Here is a 25,108-nt window from a genome sequence, read left to right as displayed (position 1 = left end):
GTACCAGCCTTCTGAGTGAGAGAAAGGGACAGCTGGCTCAGGCCTTTCCTCATCAGAGAACCTTCTTCTGCCAGGGAGGAGACTGGAGAAGCCAGCCCAATGCCTCGCCTGTATTGTTTTGCACTTGAATTCCTCCAGTAAAGAAGCCCCCTGGTTTACTGCAGACCCTGACTCTTTGGACTTATTTCCCATTGGGGTGCACCACGCCTTTCCATTCCTTCCGGAGAACAACAACACATGGAGACACCTTGACAGTGTACGGGGGACTCAGAGTAGCTTTGGGGCCAACCCAAACCTGGCCACTGCATAAGGACACTGGACCACCAGGGACATGTACAGCTCTCAGATTACTATGCCATAGACATATGATGCTCTAAGAACACTGGACCACCAGGGATATGTAAGTTTCTCCTACTACTATATCATAGTAGACATATGATTTTCTAAGGATGCTGGACCACCAAGGACATGTACAGTTTTCAGAAAGCTGTGCCAAAGATGACAGATCATATTGGAAAACTACTGGTCATATAATAATCCAAAATTACTTGGTCCTTCAGAATCCTATAAAGCTATAAGAAATCGTGACGTTAGCTTTGCCTGGCCTGGCACCTTCCTTGGATATTGAGACCCCCACCCTGAGTCTCTAGCTGCTCCTCTCAGTTGTAGAATGGAGGGCGATATGGTTAATGGTAGTGAGGTGAACGGCAATGTTATGGGAGGCGCTATGACTGAAGAGTAGGAATAGATGGATTCACACAGACATATAGAAGTTAAAGCCCACTGGACCAGCTGGGACATATACAATAGATCCACTGGGCTATATGATATGGTATAGATGGAAATGTAATTGGGTCACCAAAAATGGCAGTGCCCACTGGGTCACCAAAAACATAGACCTCTAAACTCCCAGGAGATGTAGGGATATCAGCTCTGAGGTCCCTGAAGCCCTGAGTTCAGCTTAGATTATGCTAGATAACACATGAACCGACACATTGTTACAGAAAGGGGACATAAATCATCTCCTTACCGTTTCCCTGGTCTCGTTGGACAGGAACTTTGCACACTCGGTGTAATTGGCCCACGTGCGGTTATTTCCCAGCACCAGTTCCCAGCTGCCATTCATGTCACACCGTCGATACGCGTGACCTGCAGAAATGTAATATATAACATAATTCACACTGTCACCACCTCCGCGCGTATGTATAATCCATTATAATAGGAGATTATAATGAGGCAGGCGGTATGAGATTACGATGAGGCAGGCACTAGGGGATTACAGTGAGGCATGTGCTAGAAAATTATAATGAGACAGGTGCTATGGGATTACGATGAGGCAGGCGCTAGGAGATTATAATGAGGCAGGCACTAGGGGATTACAGTGAGGCAGGCGCTAGGAGATTATAATGAGGCAGGCACTAGGGGATTACAGTGAGGCAGGCGCTAGAAGATTATAATGAGGCAGGCACTAGGGGATATTCTTTGTCTAATGTAGCACATTCTAACCCCAATCTCACATATTTTTGCCCTAATCTCTACCCATAATCTAAGACATTAACACCCTAATCTGAGATGTTTTCACCCCAATCTAGGACATTCTCCTCCTAATCTGGGATATTATCTCAGATTGAGCAGGGAGACCTACCTTGTTATTTTTTATCTGGACAAATAAAAAGGCAACAAATTACAATCCCTGCACTAACAGTTTTATAAAAAAAAAATCAAGGACACATCAGGTTTTATGGACACTGAGAAAGTCTCACACAAACACCAGCTCAGGCAGTCAAAGTATAAATGTGTATTTTAATTACATGAGAGTGTGAAAACATCCTCAGGTCATTCTTAAACTGAAACTAGTTACATCAGGGTGTTAGAATACCCTCATGTCATTCTCAGGCTGGAACTACTGTAGGTACATGAGAGTGTGAGAATATTCCCAGGTCATTCTCATGCTCCACCTAAGTACATATTGTTATAAGAATATCCTCAGTTCATTCTCATGTTAGAACTAGGTACATGTGGATGTGATAATGTTTTGGGGTTATTTTTATGTTGGAACTAGCAAACTAGGTACATGAGTGTGTGAGAATATCCTCAGGTCATTCTCATGCTGAAGCTATGTACAAAACAGGTTGAGAATACCCTCATGTCAATCTAATGCTGTAACTAGGTACATGAGAGTTTGAGAATACCCTCAGGTCATTCTCATGCTAAAACTAGGTACATGAGGGTATGAGAATATCCTGAAGCCATTCTCTTTCTGGAGCTAGAGCAATAGTGTGACTACTGTATGGAGATATCAATGGTCACCTCATATTTTACCTTTATGGTTGAAATCAAAGATGTACTCAGGACAAATAACAGACACCATGCTTCCTGGTTTCCCTTCGGGCCAGCAAACAATTCCATCCCATTCGGACTGACAAAAGCCATCTAGAAAAAAGAACAGTAGGAAAAATTGATGAGCACCAGAAAACCATCACATACCATGGAAGTTATGGAGCTCCACCGGAACGGTTGTATTTTTTGATGTGAACTTATGTCTCGTGACCTTCCTAAAGTACAACTGTGATTCTTAAAGTTTGTGAGGAAAGTTGTAGGAACATACAATAAAATAAATTAGATGAAGCCTGAGTTTAGAGGTCACACACAGGGGTTAGTTCATGCCACCACATCTCTACCCTCATCTCAGAAGGACCCAACACTTATGATCTTCAACATCCATTGGTGGAGAGATGCATAGAATGACCCCATAATCACAGTGTTGAACTGGAGTACAAGATCTCCGTAATAAATGATGACAATAAAATAAAACTTTTTAAAGGAGTCCCCTTTAAGGAAGAACCTTGGAGGTATTTTGGTGTTGTGACTATTAATGATAGGACAATCTTTCCATTATCTGAAGGATAAAAATAACTGTAAGAACCATAAAAGATCCACAGCCTTGTTTTTTCACAAATTTACGAGCTTTCATTTCTGCGGTCTCAGTGTGAACCTCTGAGTTTAATGTGACGGTGCTTGGCACAAGTTTTATTGTTATGAAATCAGCTTTTACGAGGGGGGGGACCTAGATAATCAGATATAAAAGTATCTGCCGTTTTTATTGCTTGACGCTCTAATGGAAGTGAAGACACTAGTTTTGAGGAAATTTTAATGTTCATGTTCACTGTTCAGAAGGGTCATGTCCAGGGCCCATATGATGTCTTTGAAATCCCCTAAGGCCCCTTTTAGATGAGCGAGTTTTCCACGCGGGTGCAATGCGTGATGCAGGGCTCCATAACATTAAAATCAGTTCTCATTATGGTGCCATCTTTGTCACCTAGTATAGAATGGCTTAGGATTTGTTTCCCCCTTTCCATGGTCAATTCTTCACTCAATTTCGTTAACAGTGCAGATCTTCTGGAGAGAGGCCTCCTGCACAGGTTCTCAACACCCAACAGGAAAAATATTGGAACTAACCAGGCCTGGGCCCAATCTGCAAGGGCCCCTTAGGAACAGCATGAGTTGTCTCTACGGTATAGAGCCCAGGGAAGTGGGATTGGTCCAAAACTAAACTTTCTTAAGTGTAGTTTAACACCCGAAAGTTTGTACGGGGTGTAGAGGTATTTGGTGTCAAGTCCCATTAGACTTCTGTCCCTTGGTCCTTAGCGCTTAGCGAGATTATTTTGAAAGGTTCATATGGTTAAGAGAAGGTGCACAGGAGATTGATATCTGGAGCTTAGTTAAAGCTTGGCTTCTTTTGCATGGCGATAATTGCTGTTATCTCTGCTTATGTTCCTGTGTACTTGACCCGTGCTTGTGTTTCTGAACTCTGCTACCTTATTGATCCCTGCCTGCTTGCCTTGACTCACCTGTATTGCCTGACCTGTACCTGTGCCGACTGCCCTGACCTATTGCTTGTTTGACTTCACCTCTGCCTCATCCTTCAGTCCCGGACTATCGCTCCTGGTCATGACTCGGCCTACTGACTACGTCTGTACCTCTGGTACCTCGCTTCGGTACCTCCCGGTCCCCCTGGACCAGATGCCTCGTGTGCCAATCCTCCTCAAGAGGTAGCGACCTGGTGTTCCCCTTGGGAAAGTATATCCCCACCATCAGGGGTCATGTGAAGATCGAGGGGTTCACTTAGACAATGACCTTAGAGGAGGAGGGACATGTGGCACAGTGGGTTCACATCCGCTGGTTCGTGACTCACAGGAGATGCTGCGACTTTCTATGAATTAACCTTATTCTTAAAGGAAAACTCAAGTCAGAAGTAAATATTGTGCCCCCATAGAATCATCTCCTCACCTGTGAAGAGTAATGGCTTTGTGCTCGGTCATGTACTGCAATCTCCATGATACCTATTCCCCAATATGCACTAGGCCACCATTATTACCCTTATCCTACACAAGGGGGCACCAGATGTAACAGTCATGTGACCAGTAAGCTCCACCCAAATATAGAAAACAAGGTTACACATTTGGGTACTCGCTGTTCTCGTGCCCAACTCTCCAGCATTCCTCTGGCCAGACTGTCTTTGTTGGAACCATAGATGTCTGACAGGCTGTCCCTCCAAAGCGTCACTACTGGCAGCATCTTCTGCAGACTGATGCATGAGCCTGCTGTCCAGGGCATTCAACCCAAGAGCTGCGCTCCGTGGAATCCCCCGACACGCCTTGCCTTCACTTCCTCCTCCCTGCTTCTTCTATCCCTGAATCTGGTGGCCACAATCTAACATGACAGCGCCCCAACAGGATAAGGAAGGCAGAGCAACAAGATACAGTGTGTACAGTACACATTCTCTTACAGAGGCAGCAACCTACAATGGGCATAAACTAAAGACCATATCCACCACATACACTGCTGGGCTCGGGGCACACACCACACATTTATATTGGGGTTTCTATAAATTGTTCCGACCGCAGAGCTCCAGAAATATTGTGGCTCCTATTTGTCTCCCACCCACAGCTGTTTATGTAGTAAATGTCGGCATTATGCTCAGCCTTGTCTGTTCTCTGCTCGGATTAGACACCGCCGGAGATTGATGTTGCACGTTCCAGAACATATTAATGAACAATCAGCTCATTGTACAGACTTCACCTGAAAAATATAATGAATAGAAATATCTACACTGAGCAAAAATATAAACACAACACTTTCGGTTTTGCTCCCATTTTGCATGAGCTGAACTCAAAGATCTGAAACATTTTCTACATACACAAAAGGCCCATTACTCTCAAATATTGTTCACAAATCTGTGTTAATCTGTGTTAGCGAGCACTTCTCCTTTGCCGAGATAATCCATCCCACCTCACAAGTGTGGCAGATCAAGGTGCTGATTAGACAGGGAGGGACTATCTTGGCAAAGGAGAAGTGCTCGCTAACACAGATTAACACAGATTTGTGAACAATATTTGAGAGTAATGGGACTTCTGTGTCTGTAGAAAATGTTTCAAATCTTTGAGTTCAGCTCATGCAAAATGGGAGCAAAACCCTAAGTGCTGTGTTTATATTTTTGATCAGTGTTTTTTTTACAGGGATGAAAGCCAAAAATACAAAGGGAGAAGGTCACAGACAGAGATAGATTGATAAATAGATAGATAGATAGATAGATAGACAGATAGAGTCCTCTAGTGTTGACTGTATACATCTGTATGCAGTAATCTCCTGAGCTCCCCCTATTGGTGGCTGTATATATTTGCATGTCGTAGTCACCTGAGCTCCCTCTAGTGGTGGCTATATATATCTGTATGTAGTAATCTCCTGAGCTCCCTCTAGCGGTGGCTGTATATATCTGTATGTAGTAATCTCCTGAGCTCCCTCTAGTGAAGGCTGTATATATCTGTATATAGTAATATCCTGAGCTCCCTCTAGTGGTGGCTGTATATATCTGTATGTAGTAATCTCCTGAGCTTCCTCTAGTGGTGGCTGTATATAGCTGTATATAGTAATCTTCTGAGCTCCCTCTAGTGGTGGCTGTATATATCTGTATGTAGTAATCTCCTGAGCTTCCTCTAGTGGTGGCTGTATATATCTGTATGCAGTAATCTCCTGAGCTCCCTCTAGTGGTGACTGTATATATCTGTATGTAGTAATCTCCTGAGCTCCCTCTAGTGGTGACTGTATATATCTGTATGTAGTAATCTCCTGAGCTCCCTCTAGTGGTGGCTGTATATATCTGTAGGCAGTAATCTCCTGAGCTCCCTATAGTGGTGGCTGTATATATCTGTATGTAGTAATCTCCTGAGCTTCCTCTAGTGGTGGCTGTATATATCTGTAGGCAGTAATCTCCCGAGCTTCCTCTAGTGGTAGCTGTATATATCTGTATGTAGTAATCTCCTGAGCTTCCTCTAGTGGTGGCTGTATATAGCTGTATATAGTAATCTTCTGAGCTCCCTCTAGTGGTGGCTGTATATATCTGTATGCAGTAATCTCCTGAGCTTCCTCTAGTGGTGGCTGTATATATCTGTATGTAGTAATCTCCTGAGCTCCCTCTAGTGGTGACTGTATATATCTGTATGTAGTAATCTCCTGAGCTCCCTCTAGTGGTGGCTTTATATATCTGTATGTAGTAATCTCCTAGTCTCCCTCTAGTGGTGGCTGTATATATCTTGTATGTAGTAATCTCCTGAGCTCCCTCTAGTGGTGGCTGTATATATCTGTATGTAGTAATCTCCTGAGCTCCCTCTAGTGGTGGCTGTATATATCTGTATGTAGTAATCTCCTGAGCTCCCTCTAGTGGTGGCTGTATATATCTGTATGTAGTAATCTCCTGAGCTCTCTCTAGTGGTGGCTGTATATATCTGTATGTAGTAATCTCCTAGGCTCCCTCTAGTGGTGGCTGTATATATCTGTATGTAGTAATCTCCTGAGCTCCCTCTAGTGGTGGCTGTATATATCTGTATGTAGTAATCTCCTAGTCTCCCTCTAGTGGTGGCTGTATATATCTTGTATGTAGTAATCTCCTGAGCTCCCTCTAGTGGTGGCTGTATATATCTGTATGTAGTAATCTCCTGAGCTCCCTCTAGTGGTGGCTTTATATATCTGTATGTAGTAATCTACTGAGCTCCCTCTAGTGGTGGCTGTATATATCTGTATGTAGTAATCTCCTGAGCTCCCTCTAGTGGTGGCTGTATATATCTGTAGGCAGTAATCTCCTGAGCTCCCTATAGTGGTGGCTGTATATATCTGTATGTAGTAATCTCCTGAGCTTCCTCTAGTGGTGGCTGTATATATCTGTATGTAGTAATCTCCTGAGCTTCCTCTAGTGGTAGCTGTATATATCTGTATGTAGTAATCTCCTGAGCTTCCTCTAGTGGTGGCTGTATATAGCTGTATATAGTAATCTTCTGAGCTCCCTCTAGTGGTGGCTGTATATATCTGTATGCAGTAATCTCCTGAGCTTCCTCTAGTGGTGGCTGTATATATCTGTATGTAGTAATCTCCTGAGCTCCCTCTAGTGGTGACTGTATATATCTGTATGTAGTAATCTCCTGAGCTCCTCCTAGTGGTGGCTGTATATATCTGTATGTAGTAATCTCCTGAGCTCTCTCTAGTGGTGGCTGTATATATCTGTATGTAGTAATCTCCTGAGCTCCCTCTAGTGGTGGCTGTATATATCTGTATGCAGTAATCTCCTGAGCTCCCTCTAGTGTTGGGTGTATATATCTGTATGTAGTAATCTCCTGAGCTATCTCTAGTGGTGGCTTTATATATCTGTATGTAGTAATCTCCTGAGCTCCCTCTAGTGGTGGCTGTATATATCTGTATGCAGTAATCTCCTGAGCTCCTCCTAGTGGTGACTGTATATATCTGTATGTAGTAATCTCCTGAGCTCCTCCTAGTGGTGGTTTTATATATCTGTATGTAGTAATCTCCTGAGCTCCCTCTAGTGGTGGCTGTATTTATCTGTATGTAGTAATCTCCTGAGCTCCTCCTAGTGGTGGCTGTATATATCTGTATGTAGTAATCTCCTGAGCTCTCTCCAGTGGTGGCTGTATATATCTGTATGTAGTAATCTCCTAGTCTCCCTCTAGTGGTGGCTGTATATATCTTGTATGTAGTAATCTCCTGAGCTCCCTCTAGTGGTGGATGTATATATCTGTATGTAGTAATCTCCTGAGCTCCCTCTAGTGGTGGCTGTATATATCTGTATGTAATAATCTCCTGAGCTCCCTCTAGTGGTGGCTGTATATATCTGTATGTAGTAATCTCCTGAGCTCCCTCTAGTGGTGGCTGTATATATCTGTATGTAGTAATCTCCTGAGCTCCCTCTAGTGGTGGCTGTATATATCTGTATGTAGTAATCTCCTGAGCTCCCTCTAGTGGTGTATCTCCTGAAGAGACTGGAATCCATATCACACAGGCTGAGAACCTAGGACCTACATGGACTCACCTTGGGGCTCTTACTCTGCACCACTTGGGGGCTCTCTGGTCCCCCCAAAACTGCACTCTGAGCACTGCCCTGTGTGCACAGGGTCCTCTGGTTCCCATTTGCATTTTCTGATGAGCTGTAATTGTCAGACAAGTGGCGCCCGCAGCGCAGAATAACAAAGCGACTGCTTCTTCATTGTGGATTATAATACGCCGGAGCGATTAGTGCCGGGAGAGACGAGAGCAGATACCTATATGTATGGGTTTTGTATTCTCTTATCTCACCCTGGAACAAATTGATCTCTGCAGCGTGTTTATATTCCAGATGGCGAATGTGTCATGGCCGCACGTGACGCTTGGCAGAAATAATATTATTTAATTCTTACACCTCTCCCCAGAGACTGAACATCGGCATTCTGCTGTTTGCTATCAATAAGCCGCTTATCACAGTGCTTTGCTGTGGTGACTGGAGATGGACGTAGAAGCGAAGCCGCTCATTAATCCCAATGGTAAATAATAGGACACTTACGGCGTAAATCCACCGGAGCGACTGCCCCCCCCCCCCCCCGTATAATCCATATTACACATCTGCTTAGAATCTGATTAGTTCCCCCCCCCCCACCCTCCGAGTATTCTGCAGGGCGCTGCCTAGAAACCCCTTGTCGATCTGTCCGGGTGACTACCACTACTGGAGGTGGTCACAGGATGATGCCTCCTTTCTCAAGATCCCATCCACTAAAAAGAACTGATTTAACGATACATTACCATTATATTCATCTATTCCTGCTGACAACTCAAGAAGGGCTGTGACAACCTCTTATCCGATCTTAAAAATGGTGTGGATTGGAGGCATAAAGTTTATCACAAGTTTGTAGAACTTTTTATCATAAAATGATGAAACTTTACTTCCATAAATCGGGGCCGTCTTTCTTAGAGACGGATTACCAGCGTGTCAATCATAAGATCACCGGTTTCCTGGGACTAACGATGGGGAGTAACGACTGCAGCGTCGCTTTAACGCTCTGCGCTCATTATAACCGCGCAGATCTTCTGCTGAATGTTCAACTATGAATGTGCTGATAGATTGCGCTCAGTCCCCATCGCTCATGTTAGTGTAATGTGCGGCCATAATGGCGCTGCTCGCCTCATCGCTCGTTACACCGAGGCCTCCATAGAGGGGACACATTGTGAAAAATTAAATTGCAATATATCTAGCATTGTGTGGCGGTGAGAAGGGGACGCCAGGGGCGTAAATCATGCCAGAAATGTCGTTACTGCACAGAAGGGAAACTTTGTAACCCTTTTCATACATTTTCAGAGAAAAAATGCAAAAATTGGAATCCAAATGAAAACATTCAGGCCGCGGCCCCGCGGAGTCTCCTGCAGCGAGATGACACTTGGGGGCTCTGGATTATTCAGGAAAATAAGTTGCAACTACTGCTAAATATCTAACAAAATTGGATTTTTTTTCCTGCTTTTTTCAAGGTTGATTTGTTTTTCATGGTGAAACATCAAAGCTGCTGACATGAGATCCATGTTGTAATAAAGCAAACAGAAAGGGGTGACCTTGAGGCTGCCTTCACGTTGTCATGTCACCCTTTCTACCAGGGGTTTCATCGAGGTTCTTGTTATGTTTTATGGTAAGAATACAACAAAATGCCATCCTTCAAATATTAATGGAAAAAAAATAACATTTGACAGGGTTATTGATATGGATTTCTAATTTGAACAGCTCTGTTAGATTCCTGGTTCCCCTGAGAACAGTACAGATCAATGTTAGAAACAGATAATTGAGAGTCTTCATAAAACAGCCAGATGGTCTTCAATTTCTCTGCTGTAATGGTTAACACCCCTGCTAGCCCAAGGTAGTAAGACAGTAAAAGGTAAATTCCCTGGTGGTCTAGGGCAGCAAAAGGGTTTCTGATTATATCCTTAGTGACTTAGGGCAGTGAAAGGTTTATGATTATATCCTTAGTAATCTAGGACAGTGAAGTGGTTTATGATTTTGTCCCTAGAAGGGCAGGTTTACAGTTATATCCTTGGTGATCTAGAACTAAGTAGGGAATGGATGATTACATCCCTGGTGATCTAGGGCAGTGAAGGAGATTATGATTACTTCCCTAGTGATCTAGGGCAGTGAAGGAGATTATGATTACATTACTAGTGATCTAGGGCAGTGAAGGAGATTATGATTACATTACTAGTGATCTAGGGCAGTGAAGGAGATTATGATTACATTACTAGTGATCTAGGGCAGTGAAGGAGATTATGATTACATCCCTGGTGATCTAGGGCAGTGAAGGAGATTATGATTACATCACTAGTGATCTAGGGTAGTGAAGGAGATTATGATTACATTACTAGTGATCTAGGGCAGTGAAGGAGATTATGATTACATCACTAGTGATCTAGGGTAGTGAAGGAGATTATGATTACATCCCTGGTGATCTAGGGCAGTGAAGGAGATTATGATTACATCCCTGGTGATCTAGGGCAGTGAAGGAGATTATGATTACATCCCTGGTGATCTAGGGTAGTGAAGGAGATTATGATTACATCCCTGGTGATCTAGGGCAGTGAAGGAGATTATGATTACATCCCTGGTTATCCAGGGCAGTGAAGGGGTTTATGCAGGGGCACATCTATAGTTGAAGCAGGGTAAGAAGCTGCTACCGGGCCTGAACTCAGAAGGGGCCTACATGGGAAGAGGACTGAAATACTTTATTGTTATGGCCCCCTCAACAGTATTATACAATGCTATTATATACAGTGACAGGAAACGGACAGAGCGTCTGTCTGGGGTAGTTGCTGGGGGTTGGGTTGGTCAAAAATTAAAAATTTGATGTGGGGCTCAGTCAATTCTAGTTACACCACTGGGTTTATGATTGCATACCTATCTAGGGCAGTGAAGGGGTTTATGATTACACCTTGGTGCTCCGGGGCATTAATGGGTAAGAGTGCGTTCACATGATTCATTTTGCTGGGTGAAAAACACAAGGGTGATTTCAAGAAGAATCAGCCTGTGAATTCCACGCAGTTTACCAGCATTCTTTCTTATTGTTTTTCTATTTTGCACATGGTGCTCATTGGAGGAAGCTCTGCGTAAATCACGTCAAGAAGTGTAAAAAGATGCTCCTACCCGCTCACATTTATCACTGAAAATAACAGGAGTCTGGTTTGAAGTGATTTCGAAACATATTTAAGTGCATAAAATATAAAAACAAAGATGGGAATATAAGTGATTAAAATAAAATGCTAACATTACCTACCAAAAGATGCTTCATTAACCCTTGAAAACAGCTTGAAATGTAACTTTGGGAACTTCCCCTGAGATGTTCTCTCTTCCTCCCTCTGTTGGTCTGAACCCCAGATTCTCTCAGGCACCGCCCTTTACAAATAACCAGTATGTCCTGGAAAGCCTGGGTGTGTCTCAGCACCTCCCCCCTCCATAGGAACCTGTTCTGTCGTCAGTACCTGGAGCTGCCACTAGATGTCCTCAGTCCACTTCTTAGAGCACAGCACAGTTCCTACTGTTTGTAAGGATAAGGCAGACCCAGGGGCGCACCACCAATGAGGCGAGGTGAGGCCATCGCCTCAGGCAGCACCAGGTAGGGAAAAAAGGGGGGCAGTGGAAGGGCCACAGGCAATGAGCGCTTACATTGTGGCAAAGGGGTTAGGTTAAGAAGTTGGCACGGGGTGGGGGGCGCAGTTTCAGTTTTCTCCTCAGGCAGCAGAAAGGCTAACCATAACATTCACTTTACGGTGGGAACTGCCGACCCCTTACTGGCTGCTCAGTCACACAGATAGGACATCATTCGCCAATCACAGAGCAGCTCAGACAATCTGTGTGACTAATGACCAGGATGACACAAGGCGAGTGTAATCTGAGAGATTGAGGAGGATGAGGATACTTGTTTTAAAACCCTGGAGGTGACCAAATGATGCTGACAACTGCAAAACGTCTCAGCCCTGTGCCGTAGTCACTGCCGCTCCTCCACGCTGCTGCCTGCAGATATTCACTCACTGCCTGTGACATGCTGCGTGCTGCTGCACAGGGCGCAGTCTGCCTCCTCTCCTGGGCCTTACACCTGATCCATAGCTTCTAATGGATGTGACCCGTCCGCTCCTCCCTGTCTGATGCGAGGCATGATGGGACGTGGACCAGCTGGTACTACCGCCTGCAGACAGGGATCTTTGCAGACAAGATGGCGGACAGAAGCTGGTTTATTCTACTCCACCAATCTGGCAGAGGATTATGGGAAGATTTAAAAAAAAGTGTAATATTTTGTACGAGTCGTATTATCATCTTCATCATCATCATCGCTCTTCTAAATTCTCTCAATCCTTATGTTTTCCATTAGTTCCGGATAATTCCGCATGTGGTGCAGGATTGCGTTTTCGCTCTCGGGTGAGCAGTTAATAGCCGAGGAGGGGAAGGAGGGCGTTCAGCTGCAGCAACGATGAGGATCCTCTGAATCTCCTTCTGAAGGTAATTTCCACGCACAAGGACACAACGACAAATAGGGCGGAGGTGAGCGGCTCCTGCTGCACGTGGTCCCAGGACTGACTCACGTCTAATATCCATCACACAGCTGCAGTCACTTCCTAAAATACCGTAACATACGGGAAGAGAAGACATTTATAATCCGCAGAGATGACTTTTGTCAGGAACTGTGACCACACGAAGCTCGGTCTATAAATGTCACGTTTGAGGTTAAATCCATTTATTATGCTCAAATACCCTGCAAATATTTGAATGACATATCGTGTGTTATGCTCCAGTCACAGCCAGAGCTGCACCTGCAAATCTGGCAGCTTCCTGTTATTACTGGACTCCAAGACCTCAGGTCTCACTGCTGCCCCTGCTGGCCGAATCCTGTGCACTGCTCAGCACTTAACCCTACATCTCCCGGAATACAATGCAGTCGAGAGCAGTGCATTGTGGGTGACAGGAGAATCCCTTCACTTTCCATGGAATCCTATGGAGCCTGGGTGACCCCGTGACTACACGACAGCAGAACTGGCGACACTGGAGGAAAAGAGCCAGAAAAGAGTCTTCAGCCCCTTTGGCAGTGATGCCAGTCTCCAGTCTTCTTGGAGATGATGCCACAAGGTTTACTCCTGGATTTGGAGATTTTCTGCCGTTCTTCTCTGCAGATCCTCTCCAGCTCTGTCAGGTTGGCTGGGGGCCGTCGGTGGACAGCCATTTTCAGGTCTCTCCAGAGATGTTCCGATGTTCCATTGGCGCCTGGTTTCCTCCAGACATGATGCTGCCACCACTATGCTTCACTGTAGGGATGGTATTGGGCAGGTGATGAGTGGCGCCTGGTTTCCTCCAGACATTACTGAGGAGAGGCTTCTTTCTAGCCGCTCTGCCACAAAGGCCAGATTGGTGGAGGCTCCAGTGATGGTCGACCTTCTGGAAGTTTCTCCCATCTGCACACAGGATCTCTGGAGCTCAGCCACAGTGACCATTGGGTTCTTGGTCACCTCTCTTATCAGGGCCCTGCCCCTGATTACTTAGTTTGGGGGGCAGCAGCTCTAGGAAGAGTCCTGGTCGTTCTTCTTCCATGTAAGAATTATGGAGACCACTGTGCTCCTGGGAACTTTTTAGTTCAGCAGAAATGTTGTTGTCCCCTTCTCCAGATCTGTCCCTCCACACAATCCTGTCTCTGAGCTCCACAGGCAGTTCTTTCCTCCCCATGGCTTGGTCCAGGGCAAATTTTAGTTTTTCCTTTTCAATAAATTACCAAAAATTTCTAAAAATCTGTTCTCACTTTCTCATTATGGGAGACTGTGGGCAGAATGATGGGGAAACTAATACCACAAGGAGCGAGAGAACAAAATGTGAAAAAAGTGAGAGGGTCTGAAGACTTTCTGAATGCATTTTATGTGACAGTAAAGTGCATATGTATTCACACCTCAGCCATGATGGCGGCCTGGTTGTAATCCATGCTGACATGTGCGTGACACAATGTAACAATTCCCTGTAATGTGTCCGGTGGGCTGAAGGCAATCGTCACCATAGAAACAAATTATCCCAGTGAACGACTGTTGACCCCGTGTGTTGCCCTAAAGCCTCATACATCACTATAGAGAAGGTTGTCGGCCCTACACCTGCCAGCCTCACACCCATCGACCCTACACCTGCCAGCCTCACACCCATCGACCCTACACCTGCCAGCCTTACACCCATCGACCCTACACCTGCCAGCCTCACACCATCGGCCCTACACCTGCCAGCCTCACACCCATCGACCCCACACCTGCCAGCCTCACACCCATCGGCCCTACACCTGCCAGCCTCACACCCATCGACCCCACATCTGCCAGCCTCACACCCATCGACCCTACACCTGCCAGCCTCACACCCATCGACCCTACACCCACCGGCCTCACACCCATCGACCCCACACCTGCCAGCCTCACACCCATCGACCCCACACCTGCCAGCCTCACACCCATCGACCCTACACCTGCCAGGCTCACACCCATCGACCCTACCACACCCATCGACCCTACACCTACAAGTCCCACACCCATCGACCCTACACCTACAAGTCCCACACCCATCGACCCCACACCTGCCAGCCTCACACCCATCGACCCTACACCTGCCAGCCTCACACCCATCGACCCTACACCTGCCAGCCTCACGCCTTACACCCATCGACCCTACACCTGCCAGCCTCACACCCATCGGCCCTACACATGCCAGCCTCACACCCATCGACCCCACACCTGCCAGCCTCACACCCATCGGCCCTACACCTGCCAGGCTCACACCCATTGACCCTACCACACCCATCGACCCTACACCTACAAGTCCCACACCCATCGACCCTACACCTACAAGTCCCACACCCATCGACCCTACACCTACAAGTCCCACACCCATCGACCCTACACCTACAAGTCCCACACCCATCGACCCTACACCTACAAGTCCCACACCTATCGGCCCTACACCTGCCAGCCTCACAACCATCGACCCCACACCTGCCAGCCTCACACCCATCGACCCTACACCTGCCAGCCTCACACCCATCAACCCTACACCCACCGGCCTCACACCCATCGACCCCACACCTGCCAGCCTCACACCCGTCAACCCTACACCTGCCAGCCTCTCACCCATCGACCCTACACCTGCCAGGCTCACACCCATTGACCCTACCACACCCATCGACCCTACACCTACAAGTCCCACACCCATCGACCCTACACCTACAAGTCCCACACCCATCGACCCCACACCTGCCAGCCTCACACCCATCGACCCTACACCTGCCAGCCTCACACCCATCGACCCTACACCTGCCAGCCTCACACCCATCGACCCTACACCTGCCAGCCTCACACCCATCGACCCTACACCTGCCAGCCTCACACCCATCGACCCTACACCTGCCAGCCTCACACCCATCGGCCCTACACCTGCCAGCCTCACACCCATCGACCCCACACCTGCCAGCCTCACACCCATCGACCCCACACCTGCCAGCCTCACACCCATCGGCCCTACACCTGCCAGCCTCACACCCATCGACCCCACACCTGCCAGCCTCACACCCATCGGCCCTACACCTGCCAGCCTCACACCCATCGACCCCAAACCTGCCAGCCTCACACCCATCGACCCTACACCTGCCAGCCTCACACCCATCGACCCTACACCCGCCGGCCTCACACCCATCGACCCCACACCTGCCAGCCTCACACCCATCGACCCTACACCTGCCAGCCTCACACCCATCGACCCTACACCCGCCAGCCTCACACCCATCGACCCCACACCAGCCAGCCTCACACCCATCGACCCTACACCTGCCAGCCTCACACCCATCGGCCCTACACCCGCCAGCCTCACACTCATCGACCCCACACCTGCCAGCCTCACACCCATCGACCCTACACCCGCCAGCCTCACACCCATCGACCCTATACCCACCAGCCTCACACCCATCGACCCCACACCTGCCAGCCTCACACCCATCAACCCTACACCTGCCAGCCTCACACCCATCGGCCCCACACCTGCCAGCCTCACACCCATCGACCCTACACCCACCGGCCTCACACCCATCGACCCCACACCTGCCAGGACCAGAGGACCATAGGTTGTAGTCACCCCTCTTTTACAGTCAGTCTCTTTTATATTTGTCAGAATCAATAGAAGTAAAATTTGTGGCAGGGATTTGTGATGACAATATGGCCACCATTCAGGAGCCTGGAAAAGCTGGGTGCCAGTCATTATGGCGTGAGGCAGGCGTCTTCGGGCACGGTAAATGGCGATTCTTCTCTTTGTGTTTATATTAAGGCTGTGAAATCTGGTATCATGAATTACGTCCTGTACAAAGAATTCTCTGAAGTGACCCCGCCAGGTGTAGACAGGAGCCTGGTACAAAACTCAGCTTGTTCTGGGAGAATCAGCGGCAGCAATAAAAAGCCGCTAACGCTGCTCTTCTCTTAACCCTTCTGCAGCCAGAAGAAGTTTGAGGGAGGAGCTCTGCAGGGGTGCAGGCTCTTCTCTTAACCCTTAGATGGCCGGATGGGGGGGGCGGGTTTATAGTGAGATGCTCTGCGGGGGTGCAGGCTCTTCTCTTAACCCTTAGATGGCAGGGTGGGGTTATAGTGAGGTGCTATTCAGTAGTTGAAACAGAAGAAAGGTCCAGCACATAGTAGGTTAAAACGCTGCATCATCTTTATTCCATCGTAGATAAATTGTAGTGCATGGTCCTCTCTTAACCCTTAGATGGCCAGGTGGGGGCGGGTTTATAGTGAGATGCTCTGCAGGGGTGCAGGCTCTTCTTTAAAGCTTATAGACAGCCTGGACTCCACAGGGATACACTGTATATCTGCACTGATACATTGTAACAAAGTACCAGGACAGGAGAGAGATGTTTGCTATTGGTGTGTTTACCTCCTAGAGGATTGTCTGGACTGGAAACAATGGTTTTCAGCCTTTTAGATGTAATTGATAATGTTTCCATTCACTGACAGTTAACATAAAATAAAAGGAAATTTAATGCTACATAATATATAAATGTAATAAGAATTCAATTACATGAAAATTATGTAAGAGCAGGAAAAAACTGACCATCTGCATGTGGCCCGACAGTAACCATCGCTCCTCTGTTATTAATATTTACTTATCATAAAGAAAACATCAATTATTATAAAATATAAAACACATGGTAAAATAAAGGAAAAATTGTAGGAAGAGAAATAAAGAAGGAAGGATGGATAGAAGGAAACAAAGAAAGAAGGGAAAGCAGGTAGGAAGAAGGTGAAAGTAGGAAGAAGAAAAAGAAGGAAGGAGGTGAAAGTAAGATGGAAGGAAGCAAAAAAGGGAAAGAAGGAAGGGGGGAAGAAATGGAAAGTATCAAGGAAGTGAGAGAAGGAAGAAACAAAGGAAAGAAAGAAGTAAAAAAGGAAGGACGAAAGGAATGATGAATGGAAAGAAGAAGGGAATAAGGAAGGAAAGAAGGAAGTAAAAGAAGGAAGGAAAGAAAGGTGAAATAAAAAATGGAAGGAAGGAAGGATGGACGGATGGAAAAAGAAAGAAGAAAGGAAGGATATGGGGTAAGAAGAAAGGGAGAAAGTGAAAGAAGGAAGGAAGGAAAGTAGGGGGGAAAAAAAGAAGTGAAAAAAAGAACAAAAGAAGGACAAAAGGAAAGAAAAATGGAAAGAAGAAAGGAAAGTGAAAAGAAGAAACCAATGGAAAGAAGGAAATGAAAGAAGGAAGTGATAAAGGAAGAGAGAAAAGAAGTGAAAAGGAAGGAAGAGTGCAGGAAAAGCAGTAAAGTGGATCAGTGGTTAGCACTGGTGCCGTGCATCACTGGAGTATTTGTGTGTGTTTCCTCCCGCACTTCAAAGACATAGTAGTAGGGGATTTCGATTGTGAGCTCCTAGGGACAGCGAAAGATGAGAATGTCTGTACAGCGCTGTGGAATATGTCAGTGATATATAAGTGATGAGAATGTCTGTACAGCGCTGTGGAATATGTCAGTGATATATAAGTGATGAGAATGTCTGTACAGCGCTGTGGAATATGTCAGTGATATATAGTGATGAGAATGTCTGTACAGCTCTGTGGAATATGTCAGTGATATATAAGTGATGAGAATGTCTGTACAGCGCTGTGGAGTATGTCAGTGATATAGAAGGGATGAGAATGTCTGTACAGCGCTGTGGAATATGTCAGTGATATATAAGTGATGAGAATGTCTGTACAGCGCTGTGGAATATGTCAGTGATATATAAGTGGTGAGAATGTCTGTACAGCGCTGTGGAATATGTCAGTGATATATAGTGATGAGAATGTCTGTACAGCGCTGTGGAATATGTCAGTGATATATAAGTGATGAGAATGTCTGTACAGCGCTGTGGAATATGTCAGTGATATATAAGTGATGAGAATGTCTGTACAGCTCTGTGGAATATGTCAGTGATATATAAGTGATGGGAATGTCTGTACAGCGCTGTGGAATATGTCAGTGATATATAAGTGATGAGAATGTCTGTACAGCGCTGTGGAATATGTCAGTGATATATAAGTGATGAGAATGTCTGTACAGCGCTGTGGAATATGTCAGTGATATATAAGTGATGAGAATGTCTGTACAGCGCTGTGGAATATGTCAGTGATATATAAGTGATGAGAATGTCTGTACAGCGCTGTGGAATATGTCAGTGATATATAAGTGATGAGAATGTCTGTACAGCGCTGTGGAATATGTCAGTGATATATAAGTGATGAGAATGTCTGTACAGCGCTGTGGAATATGTCAGTGATATATAAGTGATGAGAATGTCTGTACAGCGCTGTGGAATATGTCAGTGATATATAAGTGATGAGAATGTCTGTACAGCGCTGTGGAATATGTCAGTGATATATAGTGATGAGAATGTCTGTACAGCGCTGTGGAATATGTCAGTGATATATAAGTGATGAGAATGTCTGTACAGCGCTGTGGAATATGTCAGTGATATATAGTGATGAGAATGTCTGTACAGCGCTGTGGAATATGTCAGTGATATATAAGTGATGAGAATGTCTGTACAGCGCTGTGGAATGTGTCAGTGATATATAAGTGATGAGAATGTCTGTACAGCGCTGTGGAATGTGTCAGTGATATATAAGTGATGAGAATGTCTGTACAGCGCTGTGGAATGTGTCAGTGATATATAAGTGATGAGAATGTCTGTACAGCGCTGTGGAATATGTCAGTGATATATAGTGATGAGAATGTCTGTACAGCGCTGTGGAATATGTCAGTGAGATTTAAGTGATGAGAATGTCTGCTGCCCCCACTGCTGTCCCCTGTGCCGCCCCTGGTGCTGCCCCCACTGCTTCCCCCAGGACCACCCCCACTGCTGTCCCCGGTGCTGCCCCAACTGCTGTCCCCGGTGCAGCCCCCACTGCTGCCCCCACTGCTGTCCCCGGTGCTGCCCCCACTGCTGCCCCTGGTCTGCCTCTGATCAATGACTGGAAAGGATCAGTCAGTAATCACTGGCGCAGTCTCTATCCTACAGACTGGAAATCACAGGGGAAGAGGCTTTCTAGCCGGATCCTGATCGACCCGGAGACAAATGAAATCCCACAAGGACTCACAGAGGGGAGAAGAAAGGCCGCGCTCGATGCACAACTGCGTCCCCTCAGACAACACGCGAGGTTCTCTGCTCATCAAAACAGATACAAGAAAATGAGTGAAAAACTCATCTAATTATTTAGACAGCATGCCTTCGAGCAGCTTTTCTGAAAATTCTCCATTGCGTCATCCCTCAGTTAATCCTCCAGGAAATGCAAGAGTACATTGACAATTGGCAGTTACCATTCTTTCTATTAAAGGGGCTTTTCCCTCCACACTCTCCGGTCATTGCTGGTTATGGCAAACTAAGAATGGTATCGACAAGCTGTGAGTTCTTACATTTCCAGAAGGAATAACAGAGGGACTGTGTAATGCAGAATTGTAAGAAAAGAAGTTATGTCATGGGTATTACAAGTATTAACTAAGATCTGGAGCTTCTGTATGTTCATCTCATCCCCATGTGACTGCTTTTGGGGGGTAGTCTAGTACCCCCTACATTCCCCCCGGGTGTCCGTCCTGTGTAGTGTCTGGGGGGCATGTGACTGCTTTTGGCGGGTAGTCTAGTGCCCCCACATCCCCAAGGTGTCCGTCCTATGTGGTGTCTGCAGCACATTGCACGGACCAGGGACCTACCTTGCAATTTAGATTTCAGGTGCTGTTCACACTTTCCTTTTGCTAGAAAAAGCAGGTAAACCTGTTCCTCTTTGGTGATGACATCATCGGTATCCACCTGGAGAGAAACAAAGGACGTGGAGTCAAGAACTGAGCATTAACTGCTGCTTTACACATGTCTGAAATACTCTGTGCTGCTGAGGTCTGCTCTTTCCAGTCTGTGACTTTCCACAAGACGAGCACAATCCTCCAATCTGCATACTATTTACCCACTGCCACATCTCCATCCACCAGCGCCCTGCAAAGCACAATCCTCTCCTGAAATCCTCTGTGCTGCTGGAAAGCATTGACCTGTTCTGCATGTCCCTGAGTGTGGTGCTGTGTTTCCATTCAATGACAGGAGCAGTTTTATTACTTCCCTGGAACACTTTACTGTAAATGCCGACCAGACTGCTCAATAATTGAGAAGATTGTGCAAGAGGAAAGTGCAAGTGAGATGAGCGGTTCAGAAAGAAGTGGAATTTCCATGTAGATATTTTCCCGGAATAATCTATTGTTTTCTGCTGAAATGTAACGTCCTTTGCGAAACCTGCAATATGCCCCGAAAATACAGAAGAAACCCTCCCGACCTGGATGGATAGTGTGAGGATTCGATCTGGTAGACAGGATTAGCGGGCGCAGTACAGAGGCAAAATACAAGTTCTTAACTCAAAACGTTAGTGTTTATTCACACTTGAGGCAATTGCACAGAACAGCAGTAACTTTGCAGTCTTGGTGTTAACTCACACACAATGGAAAGTTCATATAACACAAGTCACCTTGCTGGCAGTAGTCCACAGCAGGCTTTAGGGGGCCTGTTTCCCCAGCCTCAGATCCCAAAAACAGAGACATCTCTGCTGAGCCCAGCTGCCTATTTAAGGACAGCCAGGTGCTGCCAAAACCTGGACTGGCACTTAAACTCCGGTCTGGTATTTGACCTCACCTGGCTGGAAACCAGCCCAGCCGCACATGCTGGGAGGAAAATACCTGCCTTGCCAGACACAACCCCTCACTGTGTCACATACCCCCCTCCTTTGTTCAACCCTGAGGGGGTGAACAAACGCCAGAGAATGCACCCGGGACAGGGCATCCGCGTTTCCCTGCGTTTCCCTGCTTTGTGTTCTACCGAGAACTTAAAGTTCTGCAGAGGCAAAAACCATCGGTTGACCCGAGCATTCCTCTCCTTGGCCTGGCTCATCCACTTGAGAGCGGAGTGGTCGGTCACCAGGCGGAACTTTCTCCCCAACAAATAGTAGCGGAGAGACTCGAGTGCCCACTTGATGGCCAGGCACTCTCTCTCCACTATACTGTACCGGGTCTCCGCTGAGGTGAGCTTACAGCTGAGGAAGACAACGGGATGCTCCTCCCCATTGACTTCCTGAGAGAGTACAGCACCGAGGCCTACTTCGGAGGCATCCGTTTGTACCACGAACTCCCTCTTGAAGTCGGGCATCACCAAAACCGGTGACCCGCACAGGTCCGACTTCAAAGTGGCAAAAGCCTCTTCCGCCCGATCATCCCAGCGAACCATCACTGATTTTCGTCCCTTCAAGATCCCTGTCAAGGGCGCGGCTAGAGTATCAAAGTGGGGAACAAACCTCATGTAATAGCCCACAATTCCCAGAAATTACTTTATTTGCCTAGTGGTGACAAGTCTGGGCCAGTTCCTTATCGCCTCTACTTTGTTCACTTGGCGTTTGATGACTCCGCGCCCAATGACATACCCCAGGTACTTAGTCTCTTCTAACCCTATTGCACTTTTTTTTGGGGTTAGCGGTCATTCCAGCCTTCCGAAGGGAGTCCACTACAGCCTGCACTTTGGGCAGGTGACTATTCCAGTCGGTACTGTGGATGACAATATCGTCCAGTTAAGCCGAAGTGTACCGACGATGTGGACGAAGCACAATGTCCATTAGTCGCTGAAAAGTGGCGGGGGCACCATGAAGACCAAGGGGTGAGACCTTATATTGATATGTAACACCCCAGAGTTGTGTTACTACACGCCTCTAGCTTCTAAGAGCTTTATACTGTCATCTGATGTGATTTTGCTCATGTCTTCCACAAATGTGCATACAAATCCATGTTTAATGCAATTGTTCTTGTAATTTTCCAGATACACCAGCAGGTGGCAGCATCATTGGTAGGGATAGTCTGTTCAATTCTGCCCCCCTGCTAAAGAGAGGTGGACTATTCCGTCTTCCTGCAGCAAGGGAGGGAAAAACCAGTTAGAAACAGAGTGGAGTTTACCCCTGCATAGGGAAGACAGCAAGGACCTTGTCTCGTCTGAGACTTGGTCATATTCCCCGTCTGAGCACCTTCAGCCTCAGCTGGATGAAGAAAGCAGAAACTACAACCTCCAGAGTTCCAGGAAGAAAGCATCCCCTGAGAATCTATCTGTGAGTTAAGTCCAGAGACCTAGGAGAAGCCATTCCTCCTCAGCTAGTCTGTCCCCACGAAGCAGAAGGTACCAGATAAGTGCAGATTAATTCCTGTCACAGTTACAGAGCTACCAAGCAGATGACTTATCCTGCAAGCTCCCCACATATGAAGCAGAAGCATTTATTCCTGCCAATGATTGCTAAAACCTGCTGGGACCAAAGCTGTATACTGTTTGGATACAAGTTTTCTTCAGTAAAGAAATGTTTGAACTTCATCTAATGGTCTGGACATCATTTACTCTGCAAAATTCCTCTATTACTCCTACTATCACTACACTCAAATATATTGCAAGTGAGCCAGGAGCCAGGAGTCCGGCCGTACCCAGGTAGGAGACACCGTGACACAATTCCCACTACTCTACAGAGACATTATCGGCCATTACACCGCTCTGGCATTCCAAATCTGGGACGTGCGTTATAACACCTTGGAAGGGCCCTGGGATAATACCCTGCTCACGCTGCAATTGGCGTCACGACAAATACAGAATCTTATCCACCCGCACCTGGCCACTGTACATACAACCCCTCAGGCCTGATGAAAGCAGTTTTCTCTTTGGCAGCCTCCGTTAAGGGCACCTGACAATACCTTTTCGCGAGGTCCAAAACAGAAAAATACCGGGCTTGTCCTAACCTCTCGATGAGCTCATTCACCCGGGGCATGGGATATGGATCGAATTTGGAAACCCTGTTAAGTTTTCAAAAGTCGTTACAAAACCGCAATGCCCCGTCTGGCTTGGGTATCAATACTATACGACTGGCCCTCTCACCTTTTGAATCCTCAATGACGTCTAGCTGCAACATTAGCTGCACCTCCTTCTTGTCGCCGAGCCTCGGGCACCCGGTATGATTTTAATTGGACTCAGTGACAATGTCATGCTGGATTATGGAAGTACATCCAGGGAGGTCCGAGAACACATCCGTGTTCCGACTAACGAACTCCCTGGCCTCCTGAACCTGTTTAGAGGAGAGGCGGTCAGCAATTTTGACTGTGGCAGCCGCCTCTCTTGCATCAGACAGAGGGGCTGGAACCTCTTCTCCTAGAAAACCCGGCCGCGGGCTGTCTTCTGTAGAGGTTTCCCTATCTTTCCACGGTTTGAGTAAATTTACATGGTAAACCCGCTCCGGCTTTCGCCGCCCTGGCTGGTGTACCTTGTAGTTTACATCTCCAATTTTCTCGATTACCTCGTAGGGTCCCTGCCACCTAGCAAGGAACTTACTGTCTACGGTCGGCACCAGAACCAAAACCTGATCTCCCAGGTTAAGGCTCTTTCACACTTGCGTTATTGTCTTCCGGCATAGAGTTCCGTCGTCGGGGCTCTATGCCGGAAGAATCCTGATCAGGATTATCCTAATGCATTCTGAATGGAGAGAAATCCGTTCAGGATGCATCAGGATGTCTTCAGTTCCGGAACGAAACGTTTGTTGGCCGGAGAAAATACCGCAGCATGCTGCGCTTTTTGCTCCGGCCAAAAATCCTGAACACTTGCCGCAAGGCCGGATCCGGAATTAATGCCCATTGGAAGGCATTGATCCGGATCCGGCCTTAAGCTAAACGTCGTTTCGGCGCATTGCCGGAGCCGACATTTAGCTTTTTCAGAGTGGTTACCATGGCTGCCGGGACGCTAAAGTCCTGACAGCCATGGTAAAGTGTAGTGGGGAGCGGGGGAACAGTATACTTACCGTCCGTGCGGCTCCCCGGGCGCTCCAGAGTGACGTCAGGGCGCCCCAAGCGCATGGATCACGTGATCACATGGAGCCGCACGGACTGTAAGTATACCGCTCCCCTGCTCCCCGCTCCTACTATGGCAACCAGGACTTTAATAGCGTCCTGGCTGCCATAGTAACACTGAAAGCATTTGGAAGACGGTTCCGTCTTCAAATGCTTTCAGTACACTTGCGTTTTTCCGGATCCGGCGGGCACCTCCGGCAACGGAAGTGCATGCCGGATCCCAACAACGCAAGTGTGAAAGAGGCCTTAAAGATCCGGACCCGAGCCCGCCGATTATAGACCCGACTCTGGGCTCGTTGAGCTGCCTCCATATGTTCCCTGACATGTCTCTATCCGATCTT

The 25,108-nt window shown here is 46.9% G+C and overlaps 1 protein-coding gene across 1 annotated transcript in view; it reads right to left on the bottom strand.

Moving 5' to 3' along the window:
- PTH1R (parathyroid hormone 1 receptor) overlaps positions 1-25,108 on the bottom strand; it is a 197,624-nt gene that overhangs the window by 49,736 nt on the left and 122,780 nt on the right. Inside the window, exons 2-4 of the mRNA XM_040431510.1 lie at positions 20,583-20,679; positions 2,323-2,433; positions 1,031-1,149 (exon numbers count right to left, since the gene is read on the bottom strand). Coding sequence (XP_040287444.1) covers positions 1,031-1,149; positions 2,323-2,433; positions 20,583-20,679 — 327 coding nt within the window. The remainder of the gene's footprint in view (positions 1-1,030; positions 1,150-2,322; positions 2,434-20,582; positions 20,680-25,108) is intronic.

The sequence above is a fragment of the Bufo bufo genome, chromosome 5, assembly GCF_905171765.1.
Source record: "Bufo bufo chromosome 5, aBufBuf1.1, whole genome shotgun sequence".
Taxonomy (NCBI): domain Eukaryota; kingdom Metazoa; phylum Chordata; class Amphibia; order Anura; family Bufonidae; genus Bufo; species Bufo bufo.
The sequence above is the reverse complement of the archived record's forward strand: the minus strand, read 5'-3'. Positions and strand labels throughout refer to the sequence as shown.